This window comes from Podarcis bocagei (genome assembly GCF_964188305.1).
Source record: "Podarcis bocagei genome assembly, chromosome: 5".
Taxonomy (NCBI): Eukaryota; Metazoa; Chordata; class Lepidosauria; order Squamata; family Lacertidae; genus Podarcis; species Podarcis bocagei.
Window position 1 is genome coordinate 101,270,794 of NC_138129.1, and position 23,794 is coordinate 101,294,587.

Genomic DNA, 23,794 nt, shown 5'->3' on the forward strand with positions numbered 1-23,794 from the left:
ACGGGCAGCATCTCCTCCTCCTCCTCCTGCCCTGATATATATTCACTAGCCAGCTTCCACATAGGAGCACAAACTTTGAAAGAGATCATAACATGAACTGGAGGGGAGGGGGACACCTCATTTTCTCTCCTTACTATATAGGTCTCGCTATTAAGGTCTAGTACCTGGAGACCCAGATTTACGTAGAAACGTATTTGTAATACAAAGGGTGAACCAATGTCTCAAAGGCATGTTTCAAGTTGCTATGAGATACAAGACATCAGCTCCTTTTCCTTTAGCACTTGCAATAGTAAACTGTAGACAAGTGAATTTCGGTTGCTGAAAGGGGGGTTAATGTGCAGGTCAAACAATTCATGTTGTCTCCCTTTTATCACTGCACATTACATTGTGCAAACTGTTGCTTTTCAGTTTTTCTGGAGATAGCATTTTGCAACATAGGGGAAAATTGAAAAGCTGCTTTTTAAAAAATGAGTCTCAAATATTCATGTTAATTAAGGAATCAGTGTACCCTTCACTGATTTGTATCACAAGGAAAATGAAAACAAAAAGAAGCAAAGGAATGTGTTGCCTTGTCCCCATGAATTCCAGCTATAACCAGCTTAAGGTTGTCATGGTAATGGGCATTAAGAATGCTTAATATTTACATAGCATATTTCAGTGTTAAAAAATGCTTTATGGAGATTCCAAATCCTTACAAAATCCCTGCAAGGTAAACCAAGATGGTTAACATCTTAAGGCAACTAAGAGACCAAGGTCTTGCTTAAGTCCACCTAGTGCTTTGTCTACCATAAGCACAGAGACACAGGAACCACTTCTGCATGTATATTCCCTACATCACTGCCGTGGTAACAGTAGAAGTACCAGCTGACATGACAGGAGCCCTACAATATGGCTTCTTCCTATGCCAACTGCCCCCTTCCTGATAGGTGGGGCAGTTCTGGCCTTAGAAGGAACTGCATGCTAGATGCCTCCCAGGGGACCTGGGGCGTCTGATGTTACAGCTATGAGCAAGTGGGCGGTAATAGTTACCTTTTTAAAAAAGTATATCTCAGGTGGACCTCACAAAGCAGTTTACATTAAATTTCTAAAACAATAAGCATCAATAACAATAATACAAGCAGGAGAAAGAAAGCCCCCTTGAAAGCTTGCTCTTCTTACCTCAGGACACAAAGGTTTTTCAGGAGTCTTTGTGGTAGCAGTTGGGGACAGGAGGCAACATTGAAAGCTGGATTGTGGCGGATCACCCATCCATCTCTACTGCTTCTCCCCTCTCCTGGAGTGCTCTGATGGTGTTTCCTGCTTGGCAGGGGGTTGGACTCGATGGCCCTTGTGGTCTCTTCCAACTCTGTGATTCTATGATTCTATGATTCTCCCCAGGGCAAGGAAGTTCCTTAGGAGTTCCTGTGGTGGGAGCACAAAGTGCTGCATGGATGCACATATCAGGCCCTCCCATGTCCCTGTGGTCATCATGGGAGAAGGGCCTCTAGTGAGATCCTGAAGATAGAGTGTCAAAGCCTTCCTTGATTCCACTTCAGACTCTTCTCTTAATAATATGCTGCACCAACTCCCATTTTGATAGTAGTCACGTGCACAGCTCTCTTATTCTTTATCGCTCATTCCTATATGAGCATTCAGCTGCACATCTTCTTGGATGAAGTCTGGGATATGCATTACAATATATGAGTGACATTTGGCAACTGCTGGCATTTACATCCCAGATGAATGTTGTAAATGACTGAAATCTCAATATATGCACCTCTGAATATTAGTGGTCACGACCTCAGTGCATTTGCCAACTAAGCCTTTGAGTGAAAGGGAAGTGAAAAACATTTTTGTAGGCATTCACAAAATTGTTTGGGTATTGTCAGCATTCGCATATTGACAGTGACAGCTAGCAGCATTCGGATATCTGTTGTTGCAAACCAGCCTGCTAAATCTGCCTTTTGAGAACACATTGAAATAGAGCTGCCATGGCCAGTCCTTGCCAGGAGATGTTGCTATGCTTACAGCTAATGCCTCAAGGAAGAAAAGAGAGCCAGAGAATTACAGGCAAAGAATTAAAGAGCCAACCGTCTCAAATCCAATTTCTTCTCCAGTGAGAAATAGGCTGCTACAAAATTGCATCGGCCTGAGTACAATGGTTGCTTATTAGACAGGTCTCTCTTGGTAGCTTCAGTTGCACCACAGAGAAATAAAATCCAGTCCATTTTAAAGTGCTTCTGTGCAAAACAATTATATGGTTCTACGATTCTATAAGCATTATGTCTCCTCTGTTACATCATCATACTGACTATAGTTCTATCCCTGAATTTTCAGCTTCCATTAAAAATAGTGAAGGAATAGGAATAGGACATCTGGATGCATCCTGGACAAAGAACAGAATAGGCATTAAAGACTGTGCAACATATTTAGAATTATTAAGATACCATTAAATGTGTAAAGTTTTGATTTTGGGAATAGGAAGGCCTGCCTTTGAAGCGCTAGTAGAAGAAAAGCATGTAGAGACTTAGTGAGGGTATCAGATGGAGCAACTTAACTGGCCATTGCCTTGTTGCCAAAGGCAGCACAGAAAAGCAAAGCCAACCATGGAATACTGAGGAGGAGGAGGAACCTGAAGATGACTGGACAGTGTCATGGACTGGCTGGGTGCAGAGGAATGGTGGGAGGCACCAGCTGGGGAAGCCCCAAGTGAAGAAGGCTCAGAGCCCAAGAATTGGTGGTGAGATCACGATGAGTGGTCAGAGGAAGAAGAGAAAAAAGAATGGGAAGGGGAGGTATTGGAAGCTGTGGGGGCAACAGGGTTCAGTGAGCAGGAATAGACTGTGGCAGAGAGAAGACCGTAATCAGAGGCAGAAGCTGAAGTGGAAGCAGGTGGGGGGGCGGGCAAGAGGCAGAGATGAACCTGACTAGGGAAGCGTCTCAGGTGTCTCCGCCTCCTGCTGCGACCAGCTCCCCCCCATATATCCCAGAACTAGAAGAGTTATGAAGAGAGCGGAGCAAAGATAGACACAGCAACGGAGTCTTTGATTGCTTGGGAAGGTCCCAAGGGAGGAGATGACTTAGGGAACTGTGGGAAGGCACAGACCCTCAGTCCCCACAACTGCCTTATAGGGGGCAAGATCTACCAGGATGAGTTGCTGTGCTCACTGGCCTGAGTCGACATTGTTTCCTTGATTTAAGAGTTAATTTTACTGACACCGTATGATTTATTGCTTACCTGCTGCTGACCAGATGGCAGCATTTCAGCTAGTGAGCTGATTCATGCTGGAAGAGCAGAAATAGTCTACAGGAGACTGAAATTCAGGAGCCATAGGTTTGAATGTCCACTACCATTCTTTCTTATTCTTAAATGAATTTATTTGATCAGTCGCTCTCCAAAGGAATCCCCCAAAAAGGGATATTTTCTCTTTTTTGACTTTTACACCCTAATCTAGCTGCCCTTTCAAAAGGTATTTTACATGTGATGAGTTGCATCAGAATAAGCTTGCCAGTGCACCATAATCTATTATAATACACACACACAGCTTGAAAACAATGCAATGAGGACAAAAAGCATCCATACTGGTTATCTGCACTGACCTCCTTTGCTGGATTGGAGTGCAAGCTTCTCTGCCCACTACATATAGTGTCCTGGATACATGTGTGAGTGTGTTTTAACTTGTGTGGTGCTGTGTCCTGCAGGCATATAGTACTGGATGTTTGCTCTGGGTACAGAAGTGACTATATCACAATGCGAGCCATTGGCTGTTTTCATTGCAGAGATACAAAGAAGTGCTGCAGGCAGCGTTCTGCCCACCTGCTCAGGAGGACGTCAGCTTGCTTCCAGAGTTCTAGCTAGTGATTGTCAGAAGTATTTGGGCACTTTTTAAAATTGCATTAAGCCTCTCATTATTTATTAGCTACTCATATTTAGTGCTTTCTTGTTTGGCAAATGAAGATGGTGGGCTCTCCTTCATTGGAAGTTTTCAAACGGAGGTTGGATGGCCATCTGTTGGGATCCTTTAGCAGTGATTCCTGCATTGGAGGGAGTTGGACTTGGTAACCCTTCGGGTCCCTTCCAACTCCATATTATACTATGATTGTCTTCTTATTTATTCCTATTCTGTGATTTATCTTCAGAGTTAAACCACACTCTTATTTTGCAAGCTCAGAGTGCTTTATATGGTGCTTCAATGGGATTCTCTCTGACCTAAATGCTAATCAAGTCCACAAATTCAGCAACAGTACTAGGAATTTCCAGACCATACTGGCAACCTGTTTCCCCCCCCCCCCCCAATACACTTTTAGGCCCCATCAACAGTTTCCTGAATATGGTCTTGTTGCTTGATTGGGAGGCAAGCTGTTGGCTGGTGTTGTTGTTTAGTCGTTTAGTCGTGTCCGACTCTTCGTGACCCCCTGGACCAGAGCACGCCAGGCACTCCTGTCTTCTACTGCCTCCCGCAGTTTGGTCAAACTCATGCTGGTAGCTTCGAGAACACAGTCCCACCATCTCGTCCTCTGTTGTCCCCTTCTCCTTGTGCCCTCCATCTTTCCCAACATCAGGGTCTTTTCCAGGGAGTCTTCTCTTCTCATGAGGTGGCCAAAGTCTTGGAGCCTCAGCTTCATGATCTGTCCTTCCAGTGAGCACTCAGGGCTGATTTCCTTAAGAATGGATGTGTTTGATCTTCTTGCAGTCCATGGGACTCTCAAGAGTCTCCTCCAGCACCATAATTCAAAACCATCAATTCTTCGGCGATCAGCCTTCTTGATGGTCCAGCTCTCACTTCCATACATCACTACTGGGGAAACCATGGCTTTAACTATACGGACCTTTGTTGGCAAGGTGATGTCTCTGCTTTTTAAGATGCTGTCTAGGTTTGCCATCGCCTTTCTCCCAAGGAGCAGGCGTCTTTTAATTTCGTGACTGCTGTCACCATCTGCAGTGATCATGGAGCCCAAGAAAGTAAAATCTCACTGCCTCCGTTTCTTCGCCTTCTATTTGCCAGGAGGTGATGGGCCCAGTGGCCATGATCTTCATTTTTTTGTTGAGCTTCAGACCTTATTTTGCGCTCTCCTCTTTCACCCTCATTAAAAGGTTCTTTAATTCCTCCTCACTTTCTGCCATCAAGGTTGTGTCATCTGCATATCTGAGGTTGTTGGTTTTTCTTCCGGTGATCTTAATTCTGGCTTGGGATTCATCCAGCCCAGCCTTTCACATGATGAATTCTGCATATAAGTTAAATAAGCAGGGAGACAATATACAGCCTTGCCGTACCCCTTTCCCAATTTTGAACCAATCAGTTGTTCCATATCCAGTTCTAACTGTAGCTTCTTGTCCCACATAGAGATTTCTCAGGAGGAGTTGGCTGGTACTTTAACTGAATATGGAAATGTTCAACCTGCTCTGGGGTTGAATTTTCCCTGAAGGATCAGGGTGGTCTTATCTATATTTAAAAATTATGTACCTCCTATTCATATAAAATATCAAGGTAATGTACAACAGTATAGTCAAATGCAATAAAGCTTAGAATAGAATAAAGCGATACAAGATAATAATTAAAATGACTAGCTCATATTGGGAGCAGTGGTTAAGCAACTGGAAGTACATGCTGGCATAAATAATTATTCAAGAGACATCTGAAAGTTGGTGGCAAGGTATTCCACAGCATGGGGTTGGCAAAATGAAAAGAAGCTTAAACTTTGCCTGGTGGCATGTGGGCAGCCAGTGCAGATGTTTCAGTAGAGCTTTAACCCCACTCATGTATCACACGGCAAAACACCTTTTGACCAGCTGCAGACACCTGCTGGGTAGAGACTGATCTTCTAGGATACATCCATGCTCTGATAACATCCAGACTGGATTACTAAAATCTTCAGCACAACTGGGGTTGCCTTTGAAAACAGTGCTGCAACTGCAGCTTCTCCCAAATATGGGTCAGGTTGCTAAGTGGTGTGTGTTGAACAGAACATATCTTGCTCAGTTTGTTTCCAGTTTCTGTTCCAAGCCCTGATTTTGACCTATAACATTTTAAACCTTGGTTTGGGATCAAGGTTGTGTAAATCTTCCATCATTAGATAGCTTAGGTCCCCAAAGTGTAGTTATACTAAAGCTGCTCAGCATCTATCCAAAGAATGCATTCCCCTTCTGTGCCTTTAACAACAGTTTGATCTGCATACAGTCATAGCTTGGTTCTCGAACAGAATGCGTTCCGGGAGTCCGTTCTGACTTCCGGAACTGATCGAAAACCAAGATCCGGCTTCTGATTGGTTGCAGGAGCATCCTGCAGAAGCCACGCTGGATGTCCGGCTTCCAAAAATCATTAGAAAAATGGAATGCTCACTTCTAGTTTTTGATAGTTCGGGAGCCAAAATGTACGAGTTCCAAGGCATTTGGCAACCAAGGTATGACTGTACATCACTAGGATATGAAGTTTCCCAAGGCATGGGAGAGAATTCTTACCACCTACTAGCAGCTGCAGATCTAACTGATGCCCAGAGACAACTACTTTCTCACTACCCAAAGTGGTCTCAGTTTTGTTCATTGCCGTTGGCCAAGCAATTGTCTAATTGCTCCAATATGCAGAAGGATTACTTTTAGGTCTGCAATGAGGTAGTTGTGATGAGGCTAAAAAGAAATCTGGCTGCACAAGCATGACACCTTCATACTTTTTATTAGAAGACTTTTGTGTTTGCTTGATTTGAAGAAAAGAAATGGCTCCCCCCTCCATATCACTAGTGTAGTATATTGACCACCCCACAAAACTATCACAGAGAGTACTGGAGCAGGGGAGGGAGGGAGGGAGAGAGGAGGTGCTCCTGGGAGAACAAGCAGAATATGCAGTGTGATCATCCCTCCTGGGTGAGCTAATTGCTTCCGTAAAGGAAACAGTGATGGAATTTGCAACAGCTGGTAAATGTGCAGGTGCTAAAAGCAAGCTGCGTAGAAGAGCAATCTGTACAACAGTCTTAATTTAGCAAAGCCATGACACAAAACTAAATCAGCAGCCATGAATCCGGCTCTCTCTCCCCCCGCCCCCTATAATGTCTAGCAAAACTGCCGTGTCCTGATGTCACAGTGATCCAGATTTCCTCAGCCCTCTGGTGGAATGACACAATGTCATTGTGACACAGGCAAGTTCTACTAGATGTCACCAGAGGCGCAGCCGCTGTTCTTGGTGACCTCGTGCATTTGGTACAATGGTTAGTTTGGGCCCTTACTGCTGATGTTTCCGAGCACAATTCAAAGTGTTGGTGCTGACCTTTAAAGCCCTAAACGGCCTCGGTCCAGTATATCTGAAGGAGCGTCTCCACCCCCATCGTTCTACCCGGACACTGGGGTCCAGCACCGAGGGCCTTCTGGCGGTTCCCTCATTGCAAGAAGTGAGGTTACAGGGAACCAGGCAGAGGGCCTTCTCAGTAGTGGCGCCTGCCCTGTGGAACGGTCTCCCACCAGACATCAAGGAAATAAACAACTACAGTATCTGACTTTCAGAAGACATCTGAAGGCAGCTCTGTTTAGGGAAGCTTTTAATGTTTGATGTATTACAGCATTTTAATTTTTTTTGTAAGCTGCCCAGAGTGGCTGGGGAAGCCCAGCCAGATGGGCAGGGTATAAATAATAAATAATAAATTATTATTATTATTATTATTATACTGAAGCATTTGCTGTAGAAAAATGGTCATCATTCTTTGAAAGCTTATTTTATGTAAGCCTCCTTTCTGGACCATCTCCACCAAAGGTGACAAACAGAAATCAAGCAATGCAGTCGTGAAATGCATCAGTAAAAGGCTGCCAGCAGCCAGTCTGGAGATTGTGCTGGTTTCTAGCACTGAAGCACTTGGGGTACGGAGGCCCCCCCCCCCGTGGCTCCCCAGGCCCCACCTCCTCTCCAGCCTGCTGCAGAAAGTATCACTTTAAAGCAGCAGCTGCCACCTAAAGGAAGAAAACGGGCACATGCTATTTCTATAATTAAGACTCAGAAGTTACAATCAAAGTTTTTATCTTTTTATCTTTTTATCTATCTGTCCCAGGATATATATATATATATATATATATATATATATATAGGTTTTGGTGTCTTCGGGTGTCTTCCCGTGTAAGAGTTGGGGTGTCTAGGCGACGTTTCGACGAGGTCTCACTCGTCATCTTCAGGCTGGTGCTTTCGGCTTCTTGTTACTAGAACAGAGCTCTGAGACCTCGTCGAAACGTCGCCTAGACACCCCAACTCTTACACGGGAAGACACCCGAAGACACCAAAACCTACATTCCTGTACCCGTGAAAATCTACGAAAGCATATATATATATATATATATATATATATATATATATATATATATATATATATATATAGTCCACCTGACTGGGTTGCCCCAGCCACTCTGAGCAGCTTCCAACAAATTATAAAACCAAAGTAAAACACCACACTTAAAAGACTTCCCTATACAGAGCATGTCCCACTCTGGCAAGACTGGGCACAGGCAGGTAGGGTCTCAAACTAACAGCATCTTCCCCTGAACCCCAAACTCAGCCCTCTTTGAGACTGACCCTTGGGGGACGATGGTCTGCTTCCACAGACAACAAATATACTCCACGGAACTAAGATGCTGCTGGGCAGAAACTTCCATTATCCCAGACCATTGGCCTTGCTGGCTAGGGCTCTTGGGAGTTGAAGTTCAACAAGATCTGTGGAGGGCACAACGTTGGGTACCCCTGGACTCAGGGAAAGGGCCTGGAGTTACACTGGCGGCCATGCATTACGCAGAATCCTCACAGCTACTTCTAGCAAAGCACCTCTCTCTTTGTGATAAACTTCAGATACATCGATTTAGTAGAGTGTCAGGCTTTTCTAATAATGGTAGTCAATGCTACTTACAGTCAAGGGTATGAAAAGAGAATCAATGAAACCCAACTTAAGAGTAAAAAAAATATGAACATATTTAACAAGAAGTTAAAACTGAACTGAATCAATAGCAGAGAAACCAAGAGCCAAAGAAATTCTCTTGAAAACATGAACAACTCTACAGTTGTGTGTGATCACAATGGTTTTGCTCAAGTCCCTCTTTGGTTCTTATGGCAATTATAAGGCCTGCCCAAAATTAATGAAGTCTTGTAAGAATACTTCTAAAAGAGTAAGGTGTAAGGGCAGTAGGACATGTGAGAAGGAAATTGAAACATTTCTTACAGCAATGCAGCAATATTTTCTCTCACCCAGTCTCACATTTGCCAATATGCAATTTTTTATTCCCGGATTGCTAAGTTTTTGCACTCATGCAAAAATGGATTTGAGAGATTGGCTTCAGTGAGGCATTTATGAATGAAAAGGTGATAAGCATTAAATCAATTGTCCTCCTAAAACCGCTGGTGTGGTGCATACTTTAAATAGCCCATTAATAGAAAACGGTTGAATATCCCATCTGACCACTATCAAAATTACTTCTTAATTCTGTGTCTGATTCCTAGGTGACAGTTTGTTTTGGGTCCTCAGATGTTGTTAGACTACAACTTCCATCATTCCTAGTCAGCATGGCCAGTGATCAAGGGTGATGGGAGTTGTAGTTTAAGAACATCTGGGGCCCTTAGGTTAAGAAAGTCTGGACTAGATAGAATGATGGGGGGGGGGGAATTAAAGGCACTCTTTTGAGGGTTCAGAGTGTATCGTGTGCAAGTAATCCTTACAGTAACCCTGCATCTTAGGTGACTATATGACTCCCCTATTTCAGAAGAGAGGGGAAGCAGCTGAGGTAGAGAAATAGTTGTCTATTTTTTATATTAATTTTCACAAAAACAAAAACCTTGCATTAAAGTAAGAAACATAAAATAGAACAACTATATACATTGTCAGTATTGAATCCACGTTATGGAATCACCTTGTGGACTTACTTCCCTCCCCTGGTGCCTGGGTATCATTTTCATTCATGCATGTCAATAAAGTATCTCTGATTACTTATAATAACTTATAATAATAATAATAATTTATTATTTATACCCCACCCATCTGGCTGTGTTTCCCCAGACACTCTAGGCGGCTTTCCACAGAATATTAAAATACAATAGTCTATTAAACATTAAAAGCTTCCAATTTTAAACATTGTCTATAACATTACAAGTGTTTTTTTTTTAAATCCTGCTAATGTCTTAACTTGAGTAAATTGCTTTTGTAAATATGCAATAAACATTTTCCATTTTAAAAAATATTTGTTGTCATTTTGATTTCTAAGTTTCCCAGTTAATTTAGCCATTTCAGCATACTCCATTAACTTAATTTGCCAATCTTCCTTGGTGGCGACTTTTTTTCTTTCCAATGTTGGGCTAGCAATATCCGGACGGCCGTTGTTGCATACATAAACAAATTCTTATATTCTTTAGGTAGATCCATTCCTGTAATACCTAATAAAAAGACTTCTGGTTTTTAAACAAAGGTTATTTAAAACATTTTTTTCAATTCATTATATATCATTTCCCAGAATTTTTAAATAACCTTACATTGCCACCACATATTATAAAACATACCTTCTTTACATTTCCAGCACTTACTTTATTTTGTTTTGTACATTTTGCCAATTTAAAAAGGTAGAGGTAAAGGACCCCTGGACGGTTAAGTCCATTCAAAGACAACAGTGGGGTGCGGTGCATATCTCACTTTCAGACTGAGGGAGCCGGCGTTTGTCCACAGGCAGTTTTTCTGGGTCATGTGGCCAGCATGACTAAGCTCTCGCAAACCAGAGCAGCACACGGAAATGCCGTTTACCTTCCCGCCGGAGCGGTACCAATTTATCTACTTGCACTTTGACGTGCTTTTGAACTGCTAGGTTGGCAGGAGCAGGGACCGAGCAACGGGAGCTCACCCCATCGCGGGGATTTGAACCCCCGACCTTCTGATTGGCAAGCCCAAGAGGCTCAGTGGTTTAGACCACAGCTCCACCCAATTTAACCAGTGTTAAATACCACCTACAGTATAATAATAATAATAATAATAATAATAATAATAATAATAATAATTAATTTATACCCCGCCCATCTGGCTGAGTTTCCCCAGCCACTCATTTTCATATAATTCTCTTTAAGTAAGGTACTATATCATTTTTCCATAGTCTTTCCCAATCTGTCATCTGAATATTTTGTCCCACATCTTTTGCCCACTTTATCATAACACACATAACCTCTTCGTCTTTAGTTTCCCATTCCAACAACAAGTTATACATTTTTTATAATAATTGATAATACTTTAGTACCACTTTCTATTATTTCTCTCTTGAAATTTGAGATTTTGTTGGTGAATCCTTTCTTTTTATCGTTTTTGAATACCGTATTTTTCGCTCCATAAGCTGCACCGGACCATAGGGCGCACCTAGTTTTTAGGGGGGGGAATCAAGAAAAAAAATCTTATCTGTTCTGGCTTCGGGGACAGCCTTTGAAGCCTCCGCAGGGCAGCGGGGTGCCTTAAACCCGCTGCCCTGCAGAGGCTTTGTGCAGCTAACCCCAAGCTAGAACAACGAGACGGAGCGCTGCGCAGTGCTCCATCTCCCTGTTCTGGCTTTGGGCTTAGCCGCGCAGCCTGCATTTGCTCTATACACATTTCCCCTTAATTTTTGGAGGGGGGAAAGTGCGTCCTATAGAGCGAAAAATACGGTACTGGAAATATTGTAGCCAATCTGTTACATTTCCTCTTACCTCTTGAAAATCCTTCAATTTTAATTGGCTATCCATTTCTGTTAACAGCTCTCTATATGTTGCCCAATTAGGTTTCATATTTAATTTTTTCACGGATGTTGCTTCCAGTGAGGAAAGCCACCATGGTGTTTTTTTGTTCTAGCAAATCTTTATATTTTCCCCAAACTTTAAAATCGTATTTCTTATTATATGATTGTTGAAGCTTTTATGTATTTTTGCCTTCTGATACCACAAATACACATGCCAACCAAATCTATTATCGTGTCCTCCTAGGTCTAATAAATCTGTATTTTTTAATATTATCCAATCCTGGATCCAGCATATGCAAGAAGCTTCGTAATTTAATTTTAAATCTGGTAAGGAGATTTAAAGACCTCTGTCTTTAAGATCTGTTAATAATTTATATGTTATTCTTGGCTTCTTTCCTCACCAGATATATTTCGAAAGATCTTTCTACCATTCTTTGAAGCAACTCGCATTGCTTATCACTGGGATTATTTGAAATAAAAACAACATTTTTGGCAATATATTCACCTTAATTACCGATATTCTTCCTAATACAGTGGTACCTCCAGTTGCGGACAGGATCCATTCTGGAGCTCTGGTCAGATCCCGAGGTTTTCACAACCACAGGTGTTTGTTCTATGCATGCACGCGGCGCGATAGAGTGCTTCTGCGCATGCGCACATGGCAAAACCCGGGGAAATACTTTGGGGTTTGCCATGTGCGTATCCCAAAGGATACGTAACCAGAGGTGCTCGTAAGTAGAGGTACCACTGTAGTGATAAATTCATTCTTGCTCATATCTCTAAATTCCTTTTTATTTCTTTCCATCTTTAAATATATTAATGTTCTTTGCTGTTAACCATATCCCCAGGTATTTCACTTTTGTATGTATATGTATTTTGGTCCTCTGTTGTATCTCTTTTTTATCTTGTTCTGAGATATTTTTTACTAAGAGTTTTTTTATTTTTGTTCAATTTGAAACCTGATACTTGTCCAAATTCCTGTATTTTTTCTAATACTTGCAATAATGAATTAATAGGATCTTCTACTGTAATCACTAGATCATCTGCAAATGCCTTATTTTCTACTGTTATTCCTCTAATGGTTTCATCTGCCCTTATATTCCTCACCAGGACTTCTAATACTAAAATAAACAGTGACAGTGACAGGGGACATCCTTGTCTTTCCCCTTTCAATTTTTTACATTCTTCTGTAATAATATTATTAATTATTAACCTTGCTTGTTGCTCTGAATAAATGGCTTCCATTCCTCTTTTAAAGAACTCTCCCAAATTCATCTTGTCCAGGACCTTCAACATAAAAGCCCATGAAACCCATGAATTTATACTTTTTCAGCATCAATAAACATCATAGCTGCCCGTTTTTCATTCATTACCTCCAAATAATATCTATTGCATTCCTTATTGCATTCCTTCTTCTGTCTCCTTGGGAGAAATCCTGTTTGATCCTGATGAATTGTTTCTAACAATATGCCCTTCATTCTATTAGCTAATATATTTGTGAACAATTTATAATCACTATTTAATAATGAAATTGGTCTATAATTTTTAACTTCCAATGTATCTGCCTCTTGCTTTGGAATCAAAGTAATAAAAGCCTCTTTCCAGGTCTTTGGTATTTTCCCTGCGTTTAATATTTCATTCATTACATTTTGTAACAACTGATTTAAATAACTTTGTAATTTTTTGTAATATTTTCCTGTTAATCCACCTGGGCCTGGTGATTTACCTATTTTTGCTTGTTTGGTGGCATCGGAAACTTCTGAGGTGTTAATTGGTGCATTTAATATAATAAATTTTTCCTTTTGGAATTTTGGCAATTTATTTAGTTGGTTGTCTAAAACCACCCAGTAAATGAATGATTGACTTAATATTTGAGCTGAGGCCTTCTGATTAGAATTAGACTTGCCACCTATTCTCCAAAGATAGGCTCTGCCCTAGAAATCCAACAGGGGCAGTTTCTCCCTTCCTGCAAGGAAGTTGTTGCCCCTGTTGAATTTCTGCTTGAGATCTGTCACTCTCGGTTTCTCTCTGCTCCTCATGTCTCCTCTCTGCATTTCCGCCCCAGGCTGCACTCTTTCTTCTGTCCTTGTGATGGACAGCTGAGCTAGACCAGAGTCTGGTGGTGCAGTGCCCCAGAATTCCACCAGGGGGCTGGGACCTCTCTCTGATTGGCCAGCCAGAGGAGGGCGGAGCCAGCACTTGGGGAGGGAAAAGTGAGGCGCTTTAGAGAGGGAGAGAAGGAGGCTGTTCTGAGGGGAGATGGAGGGCTGGGACTGGGCGGGGGGGGGGGGGGCAACATCCACAGCCAGAGAAGGGAGCCTCTGAGCTCGGAGTGAAATAGAGCGTTTAGTGTCTTGGGAGCATATTCAGACAAGAAACCCCTGGGAGGCTGAGGCTGAGCAAGGAGCTCATTTCAGTCAGGAAAGAGAAAACTGCCAAACCAGTTTGGAGGGGCGTGGGGACCCCCTGGGTCTGTTATACTATTAGAAATACTTCAGGAGTTGGGAAACTGGCAGAAAGTGCCACCTTGTTTAAGAACCAAAATATTAAGCTGCAACACCTAGGCTACACCTGAGTTAAGGAACCGAAGTGAAATAACTCAAAGTTAACTGTTTCCTGACACATCTTTTGTTTCACCAGTTTTGTTCTGTAAAATAAATCCTTTCTTCTTTCTTCAACTTTGCCTTATTGTCCAAGTATCAAAGTTTTTCCTCACACAAAAAACAGGATAACCCTTGGTAGTTATAAAAGATAGAGCGGGTTTGCCACAGTCCCCATCAAAATCCCTCAGAATTTAGTGTACAAATTGTGCTTAATCTGGAGGCAGTGATGGTTTGGATGTGGGCAAATAAACTGAAGCTGAATCCTGAAAAGACAAGGTTCTTCTGTGCCCCCCATTCGCATGTGTAAGCAGGGGGGAGACGGCCTGACCCCCGGAAAGAGTCAGCGCTGCTCAGGGGCCTCGTGGGCAGGAGTGAGTCGCCAGCTACAGGCCCTTTTGGGCAGAAATGACTTGGCCATCGTATTTCATGCTCTGGGAGCTTCCAATGCGCACTCTGTGGGGCTGCCCTTGAAGACAACGCAGACACTTCCATAGGTCCAGAATGCAACTGCCAGATTATTGGCTGGGGTTCCCTTTAGATCTCACATAACCCCTGTTTTAAAACGGTTGCACTGGTTGCCAGTTCATTTCTGGGCCCAATTCAAGTGTTAGCGTTAAATACCTGGAAGACGGCCTCCTTCCCTGCAGCCCTGCTTGGGTGCCGAGATCGGCAGAAGGACCCACGGGGAGAGGCATTCTCTGGGACAGCCCACAGAGCTCTGGGTCTGGCACTTTCATGGTGCATTTTTCAGTGAACACTGAAGATGCCCCTCTTTACCCCGGCTTTTGATAGTTCAGAGATATATATTTTAGGGCCCTCCTTATTTCTGTTATTGTAATTTGTCTTGGACTGTTTTTAATGTTGTGTTTTAATTGTTAGGACCTGCCCTGGGATCTTGGGATGAAGACCGGGCAATAAATTGCAATAGTAAAAATAATTTCCTCTGATATAATGCATATCTGCATTATGAAAATGCACTAAAATTTGCATTTTTGCACAATTACTTGCCTGGAGAACAGCATTGCAGATTTCAGAAGATGGTTGTGTTTTGTTCCACACATTTTTCCAAAAAGTACAAGTTTGTTAGATTCGCCCTTAAATGTGAACTGAATCACATTTATCCGCTCATCACCATTAAATGCACAAAACACCTGTCAGAAAAAAGGATCTAAAATATGTTACAGTGGTACCTCGGGTTACATATGCTTCAGGTTACAGACGCTTCAGGTTACATACTCCGCTAACCCAGAAATAGTGCTTCAGGTTAAGAACTTTGCTTCAGGATAAGAACAGAAATCGTGCTCTGGCGGTGCGGCGGCAGCAGGAGGCCCTATTAGCTAAAGTGGTGCTTCAGGTTAAGAACAGTTTCAGGTTAAGAATGGACCTCCAGAACGAATTAAGTACTTAACCCAAGGTACCACTGTATTAGGAAACAAATAAAAATGCATTCTTTCACTGTTATGCTTCTAACTTGTTATAAATTGCACACAGACCATGAGGCGTTTTGTCAACCTGCTGCTGAAAAGCCTAAATTCCTCTGTTGTTTCCTAATTATGCTGTTTGCAGAGAATGTGGCATAAGAATGAATTGTTACTGCATGAGCTGTTCATGGAGCAAAACAGGATGACATCTATATAATTATTTTCTTGCCCACTATTTTCTTGACCCTGGAATGATTCCACTGTCAAGATAGAGTAGTCAATATTCAACAGGCACACAATGGCAGTAGTGGCCAAGTCTAGGCAGCCTGCTAATAGTACAAAGATGGTGTGTCATTTCACACAACCTCAGAGTCTTGATGTTAAAGTTTGCAGGAGCATCGGATAAGGCGAAATGTGACCTGAAGTTAGGAGTAAAGATTATGAATGATTGAAAACTTTTATTAGATTTTCTTTGCAGATGAATGCACATGGCATCTCATTTTACAACCGCAGTTTATAAACCCCTTTCCAATCTGACAGCTTGGCTTTTGAAAGGATAGATTGTTTACCAAGCAAGCCTGCCGGGATTAGTGGCATAGTGCTAAATACAATGGCAATGTTTACTGACCATGGAACTAGCATTGTTGCACTCATGAAAGAGGAATGACAAGTTGCATCCAGCCAGTTTAGAGCTCTAATTGTTGGATTTAGATGGCTGTCAAAGTCTCCTGACATTCTCTGAGTCCTGCATGCAAACACCAAATGCAAAATGTAAAAAGACTTGTGGGACTCTAACCCAACACTGCTCTGGCTTGCAGCAATGCACCAAAGGCTCAGGCAAGAAATCTCTCTTGCCCCTCTATCATCTGCGATCTTTTAAATAGACATGCCTAGAAGACTGAACCTGGGACCTTTTGCAACAGGTGTAGGGAAGTGATTGCCCTCTAAATATTCCTTCCAGTAGCACCTTAAAGACCAACTAAGTTAGTTCTTGGTATGAGCTTTCGTGTGCATGCACACTTCTTCAGATACCTGTTTGCAGAGAATGTGGCATAAGAATGAATTGTTACTGCATGAGCTGTTCATGGAGCAAAACAGGATGGCATCTATATAATTATTTTCTTGCCCACAGGCTGCCTAGACTTGGCCACTAGTGCCATTGTGTGCCTGTTGAATATTGACTACTCTATCTTGACAGTGGAATCATTCCAGGGTCAAGATACCTTCACACTTATCTGAAGAAGTGTGCATGCACACGAAAGCTCATACCAAGAACTAACTTAGTTGGTCTTTAAGGTGCTACTGGAAGGAATTTTTTTATTTTGACTATGGCAAACTGTTACCGGAAAATCCGAGGGTTCTCTTGGACAAATGAAGACACCGACTAGAGCAATCAGAGCAAAACAGCAGCCAGTAGGCTCGGTCTTTTATTAAAGAAAAAAGACTGTCGCGACAGGACTCCCACCGCCCACGAGGTGAAGCAAGATGGAAGCCCCGAACAAAAGGAGACCCCAACTTTTATTAGTTACTAATCCCCTAAGCTACACCCTCAGAATTACATCACATTTACATCATGATTATATTAAAAATAGGAGGAGCTGGGGAGGGGTTATACAGGTAATCTGAGTGTCCGGACACCTGGCCGGAATCTCACTCCCCCTCCCCATATGAGTCACGTTTAAGAACAAAGAAGAAGGGTGAAGTTTCCTGCCCCCTGAGGGGAATCCAGTCATAGTCCTTTGTGAGAGTCTGTGCAGAATACACTAAGATATGCAGTTCATTGTATCCCTGATAGCCTTCTGTCTGAACCCATCACCTGTGGCTATCAAGGTAGTCACGTCCGTTTGGAGGGAGTACAGGGTACGTGACTGCTCGGTCAAGGGATTATGGCCGCTCGGTATCAGACCACCCCCCTTGGGTAGTCCTTGTAATATCCTGCTGAACAAAAGCGGTCCGGTGAAAATCCAAAGTACGGGTGATTTTTAGCAAATTTATAGAGAATATTGTCCTTGAAGTTCAAAGCACTTTCCCTTCAGGAAGCGGCTTGCTACATTTTGATTAGATCAGTCATGGTCAATTGAACTCGGAAACTTTGTATTGCGAACTGTCAAAGGTAAGGGGGAAGTGCGGCAGCAGCCTGCAGTACCAGCGTGGTCGCCGCAAGGGGCGCTGTTCGATAACACTGATTGGCTGAGGCGGCCGCCGATTGACAGCAGGTCTCGGTCGTCCGGTCTACTCGCAATAGAGATAGGCCTATGCGGAGTGCCGTGGCGGGAAACTGTCAAGCCAGCGCTTCCTTATTTACGGAAGGCTTTTAAGGGATGGCCCTCTAAAGGGACACCTCTGGGCTAGGGAGGGAAGATGCGTGTACGTGTGAGTGTGGTGCTTGTGCGAACACGTGTTAGTGTGTGGGGGGGGGCGATTTCCGGCGACAGTTCCCCCCTTCGGAGATAAGATTGCGAAGGTAGGGAAACCGCGCAATCCTTCTCTCCGCATAAATCAATAGAAATCTGACATGCAGTACCTAGAGTCCTGGTTCCGGAAGTCCTGCAAGGGTCCCATTTCGATGGGAGTCGACGAAATTCCTGGAGTCGGTGATCTGTAGGTGGTGGTCGATCGCGGGTGAAGGGTAGGAAGACAAGAGTCGCAAGTTTGACAGCACATCGGGAAGCAGTGAATTGCGCAGCAGAGGAAAGCAATGCAGATGGCGACAGCGATCAGTATTAAAAGGCCATTTCCTAATAGTTGTTTTATCCAAGCGGACCCGGGTAGCCAGCTCCAGAACTGTGTGTCCGACAAGCCCTCGTGCTGGATGCCCCGAAGCCCTTCCGTTAGTTTATGGATGTTATTGAGATGACCCGTGATGTTCAGGGTCTGGTCAGAGACGTGTGTGCAGCACTCGGTTCCGACAAGAGCACATACGCCTCCAGTCGACGCAAGGACGTAGTCCAAAGCAAGGCGGTTTTGTATCGAATTTTGCCTGACCTCTGTCAGCTCCGTCAGAATGGATTGGGTGGCTGCGTTGGATTCTTCCATAAAGTTCAGTAATATGTCTGTTAATTTGAGGATGTCGACATGGTTGGAGCCTGCTCCGTACGCGGGGAAAAGGGCTCGCCCGTAGGTTTCTCCGTTTGCCGCCACATCGGAGAGTTCTGACAGATCTTTTGCCCTCTTATTACGCATCCTTCCGGGGGGGAGTTTTTGGGTTACCCGGATCCCCGGAAGAATTAGTCCAAGGTAGCAGGTGCCCCGGGAGTGGGGGCTGGCCCATACATAGCCGCGGTGACCGCAGATCCAGAACAACCCTTGCAGGCACGGGTCTATACGACCAGTGAGGAAGGTGCGGAAGAGGCATTGGGAAGTTGGGGACGGGTCCCAGGGTTCGGGTAAGCCCATTACACGCTTCCATGCAGACAGTAGGTTGGGATGGGAGGAGGGGTTGCCTTGGTGCCATAGGGTAACTTTTCCGGTCAAGGTAATGTCAATGGTGTACTTACAGGTGCTCTCGCCGATGAGTTTGTCAGTGCCGCTGAACTTCCGGCAAAGATCACCTGTTGTAGGTCCAGTTAGGTAGATGTACTGGTGAGTGAGGTTGACGGCAGTCAGGTTCCAGGACTGTACATCAGCGGAGAGATGTTGTTGAAGGGTAAGGGGCACTCCGAGGAAAGGCAGGCCGCTGTGGAGATGAGCAGGAGCATTGGCACAGATCCAGCATTCATTGGCGGCTGTTTGCTTTGCGATCTGAGAGATTAGTTTCACATAGGTGTTGGAGTGCCATGTGGACAAAACGTCATTATTTGTGGGGTTTTCGGATATTGACAGTTCCCCCCTTTGTCGAGGTGCGGTGCCTGCGGGGTGTAGTGGATCTTGACGAAGTAGATAGGTGAGGTTTGTAGTGATACCGCCGCAACGTTGAGGTCCAGTGGTGTCCCATTCTGTTGGGGTTGTAGCGGAATAATGCCAGCCTTCCAGATACGCCTTGCCGTCCCAGTTGGAGGCTAGTCCAATATCCCAAACGCAGCAGTATCTTCGGAGGCAGACTCCTTGTAAAATGGTTTGGCGGGGGGCGGAATCTACTCTTTGACAGTAGAATCCGTGGATTAGGCGGTCCGTTTGGTGGTTCTGGTCAGTATAAACTGACTCGCCACCACCATTGTTAAGGAGAGTCCAGTTAAGTGTTTGTTGCGGTGTACCATCAGAGAAGAGTACGTAGGAACCGTTGAGGCATTGTGCACGGTTCCAGGGGCCGTCTCTGGTGAGAATGAGTTTGCCGAGAGGCCTGTAAGAGGGTGAGCGAATAAAAAGTTCCCATGCTTGGTGTGCTGCAAGGATCGGTGATATGGAGTGTCGAAGGAGGACGCGAGTCTCAGGCAAGCAGAACTCGAAATCTCCAAGGCGGTCCAATGTTCCTCTTTTTACCATATCAACTATTCCAAAGTCAAGATATTTGTGTTCAGTTTGTAATCCAGGGCAGGAAGCATGTGTGATCTTGGTGTTTTGAGAAGAAACGGTGGTGAGAAGAAGGATTGGCAGGGTGAGTATGGTGATGGTCGACATCGTAGGAGAGGTAGTGGAGCTGTCAAACTGCAGAGCTGTCAAATGGGGAGCGGTGGAGCTGTCAAACTGCAGAGCTGTCAAATGGGGAGCGGTGGAGCTGTCAAACGGAGAGCTGTCAAATGGGGAGCGGTGGAGCTGTCAAACTGAGAGCTGTCAAATGGGGAGCGGTGGAGCTGTCAAACGGAGAGCTGTCAAATGGGGAGCGGTGGAGCTGTCAAACAGCGTGTGTTTTGCGGAGTTTGAGGCGAATTGGGGGTTGGTTGTTGTGGTCGGGTGCCGGGATGATTTCGGAGGTCCAATGGGTTGATGAAGACGGTTGGTCGGGTCCGGTCTGTTGGGCCCGATTCGTGCCCCGATCTGGTCCGGTCTGTTGGGCTCGATTCGTGCCCCGATCTGGTCCGGTCTGTTGGGCTCGATTCGTGCCCCGATCTGGTCCGGTCTGTTGGGCTCGATTCGTGCCCCGATCTGGTCCGGTCTGTTGGGGGTCCTCTGTATCGGAGTCGTCGTCTGGCGGCCGGCGTGGGGTGCAGTATGGTGAGTCGTCTGAGGCAGGTTCGGGTGCAGAGGCGGGTTTGCAGCGGGTGTGATGTAACCAGGCTGTCTTTTCTGCTACCTTAACGGAAGTTGGAGTGGTTAAAAGTGTTGAATGGTTTCTTTAAATGTAAAGGTTCATCATTGTTCCACTCCATGTGTATGTCTTTAAGGGGCCAGAGCAAGGGCCAGAGGAAGATAACGAGACCCAGCTTTACAGCTGTGAAACATAGCAGGTGCTGCTGAGTTGTATTTGATTAAGGCGTGTCAGCATTTGGGTAGAGTATATAAGGAGCAGCACCTAGCTCTCCCATCACCCTGGGGGATGGGTTGGTGGTTGGGTCATGTTTGTTTGTTAGTATATTTAGTGTAAATGGAGTTTTTGTTTTTCTTATTAAAACCTTCTTTAAGTTATTTTTGAGTCCTTTCTTTTTAATGCATGATCTCCCCAGCAAGCTCTCTGCAGCGCTACCATACTGCAAAAAGTCAACATCTTTGGTTATGGGCCCAGCTGCTGAGTGGATGACTGCATATTTTTGGACTCTGAGAAAGGTTTGAAAACTCCTTCTCCTGTTAGCGTAGTTTTTGTGGGTCTGGAAGAGTTCCAGAATGGTTGACCGGGTTCCAGAAGTTGAGAAGGCTCTGGTCTTCCCACAGCTAACAGATGAGAACTATAGTTTATGGTCTTTTCGGGTGGAGGCGCTTTTGACCTCTAGAGAAGTATGGACCTATGTAACTGATGACCCTCCTAACCCTGTAACTAATGCTTGGTCGAAAGGAGATGCAAAAGCCAGGGCGATAATTAATTTGGCAGTCAGCGACCAGCAAGTAGTCTATATAAGAAATAAGAAAACTGCCAAAGAAATGTGGGACAGTCTTGCAGCAGTGCATGTTAGAAAAGAGTCAGCGTCTGCATTGACGTTTTTCAAGCAGTTGTACCAGACGAAGTTGCAGCCTGGTGGTGATTTGGCAGCACACTTGAGACGTCTGGAGGCAATACGCGGCGAATTAATTCGAAGGGACATGGAGGTACCTGATATTCAGTATGTTTTTATCATCCTTTGTTCCCTTAATGAGGACTTTGATGGTATAGCTAGCCAGATATCTGCTGTTCCACCAGCACAATTAACTGTGGAAGGGGTAACGGCAAGATTAATGGGCGAGTTGGATAGAAGGGAGGCTTGTGCCATAAGCACTCCTGTTTCCAGAAAGAATGAGGAACGCCATATGCAAACCTGTGGTGATACAACTGCATTTAAAGCTGCAAAGCGTTGTTGGGTCTGCAATAAGCAAGGACATTTTGCAAGGGACTGCACATCCAAAAGAAAGCAAAGTTTTTCCAAGCCTGTTTCTGTTCGTCAATCACGGTCGTCAGCCCAGCAGCCGGCATCGTACCGTAAAGACAGAAACGAGCCGCGAGCTTTTCACGCTCGGACTAAAGATCGTAAAAGAATTAAAGATGCCAAGTGGAAGTCTTTTGTTGTCGACTCAGGTGCATCCCAGCACGTCTGCAACGATCGAAGCTTGTTTATTTCTTTCGAAGAGGAAATTGGTAATGTACATTTAGCCAATTCACAAGTCCTGCAGTCGCTTGGCAGGGGTACCGTTAAACTTGACTCTTTAAACATTACAATAGCGAACTGCATTTACTGCCCGTCAGTGGACAATTTATTGTCAGTAAGGTGCTTTGCTCATCAAGGGATAACTGTGCGTTTCTTAAAGTCTATGTGTGAGTTTTTTGAAGGGAACAAACGTCTATTGTATGCCCGGGAATCTGATGGTTTATATAGACTGTATTTTCGAACCTACTCCCAATCGCCTATAAATTGCAGAGCAGCACAGTCAAGCCAGGGGTTGAGGAATGTAAGGCCACATTCTGGGTGTGTCCACATGGCGCACAGGATTCTGGGACACCTGAATTTTGCTGATGTAATTAAGACAAAGAATATTGTCAATGGCCTCAACTTAAAACCATGCAAATTCTTTATGCAATGTCTATCCTGTTTCAAGAATAAGATTAAGGTTGCACGCAAGGGTAGGTGCTCAGATAGAAAAGTAACTGAGCCATTTGAGCATGTACATTGTGATTTAGTTGGGCCACTCCCACCATCATTAGGAGGTTCGAAGTACTGGCTTACCCTCATAGACCAGTATAGTAGATATTGTTGGACTTATGCAATAGCTGAGAAGTCCCAAGCATTTGAGAAGTACAAGGTTTTTTGCAACTGGGTAAAAACACACTTTAACAAACCAATTAAGAACCTGTTTTCTGACCGGGGTGGGGAATTTGTTTCTGAGGATTTTGAGAAATTCCTGGAAGCGCAGGGGACTACTCATGAGTTATCTTGCCCCCGAAGTCCCTGGCAAAATGGGCTTGTTGAAGTTGTGCAGCGTGACCTGCAGGCAGGGGTTAAAACTTATCTGCACGATGCTAATCTGCCCAAAGACTTTTGGGCTGAAGCGCTCAATGCCTTTTGTTATGTTAGAAATCGCAGTTATCATTCTGGTTTAGATGTCACCCCCTATGAGAAGTTGTTTAAAAAACGCCCTAATCTGAAATACCTACGCATTTGGGGTTCAGATGTAATTATGCATTATCCTGCTAAGCAGAAATTGGGTGAACGTAGTGTTCAGGGAAAATTAATGGGCTACCAGCAGGGGGCGTACAGAATTTACATACCAGCAACTGGCAAATTTCATATTACCAGAAGCATGATACAAACTGTAAATTGGAATGGGGTTGCTGTTTTCCAAGATACTGATGGTATAAATGATACTGAGGAAGAAGAGGAAGCAGCAGCAGCAGCAGGAGAAAATGGTGATTCTGAATTAATAGAAAAAGACAAAAAGCCTGTTGAATCTGATAATTTGTTTGACTTAAAGTCACAGGCACCTGAGGGGAGGTTAGATTCTTTTGAGTTTTCTGACCGTGAGCTTAGCCTACAGGCACCTCTTCAGTCTGACAATGATGATTTACAACCTGAAACTAGTAGTTCACTCAG

The 23,794-nt window shown here is 44.1% G+C and overlaps 1 protein-coding gene across 1 annotated transcript; it reads right to left on the reverse strand.

Annotated features, from left to right (window-relative positions):
* Positions 1-17,956: 17,956 nt before the first annotated feature.
* On the reverse strand, positions 17,957-20,891 carry LOC308587956 (uncharacterized protein). Its single transcript, XM_081195934.1, has 2 exons — positions 20,329-20,891; positions 17,957-20,288 (listed from the first exon to the last, which is right to left on the reverse strand). Exon 2 carries the CDS (start codon positions 20,259-20,261, stop codon positions 18,204-18,206), a length of 2,058 nt encoding a protein of 685 aa, XP_081052060.1. The 5' UTR covers positions 20,262-20,288; positions 20,329-20,891; the 3' UTR covers positions 17,957-18,203.
* Positions 20,892-23,794: the final 2,903 nt, after the last annotated feature.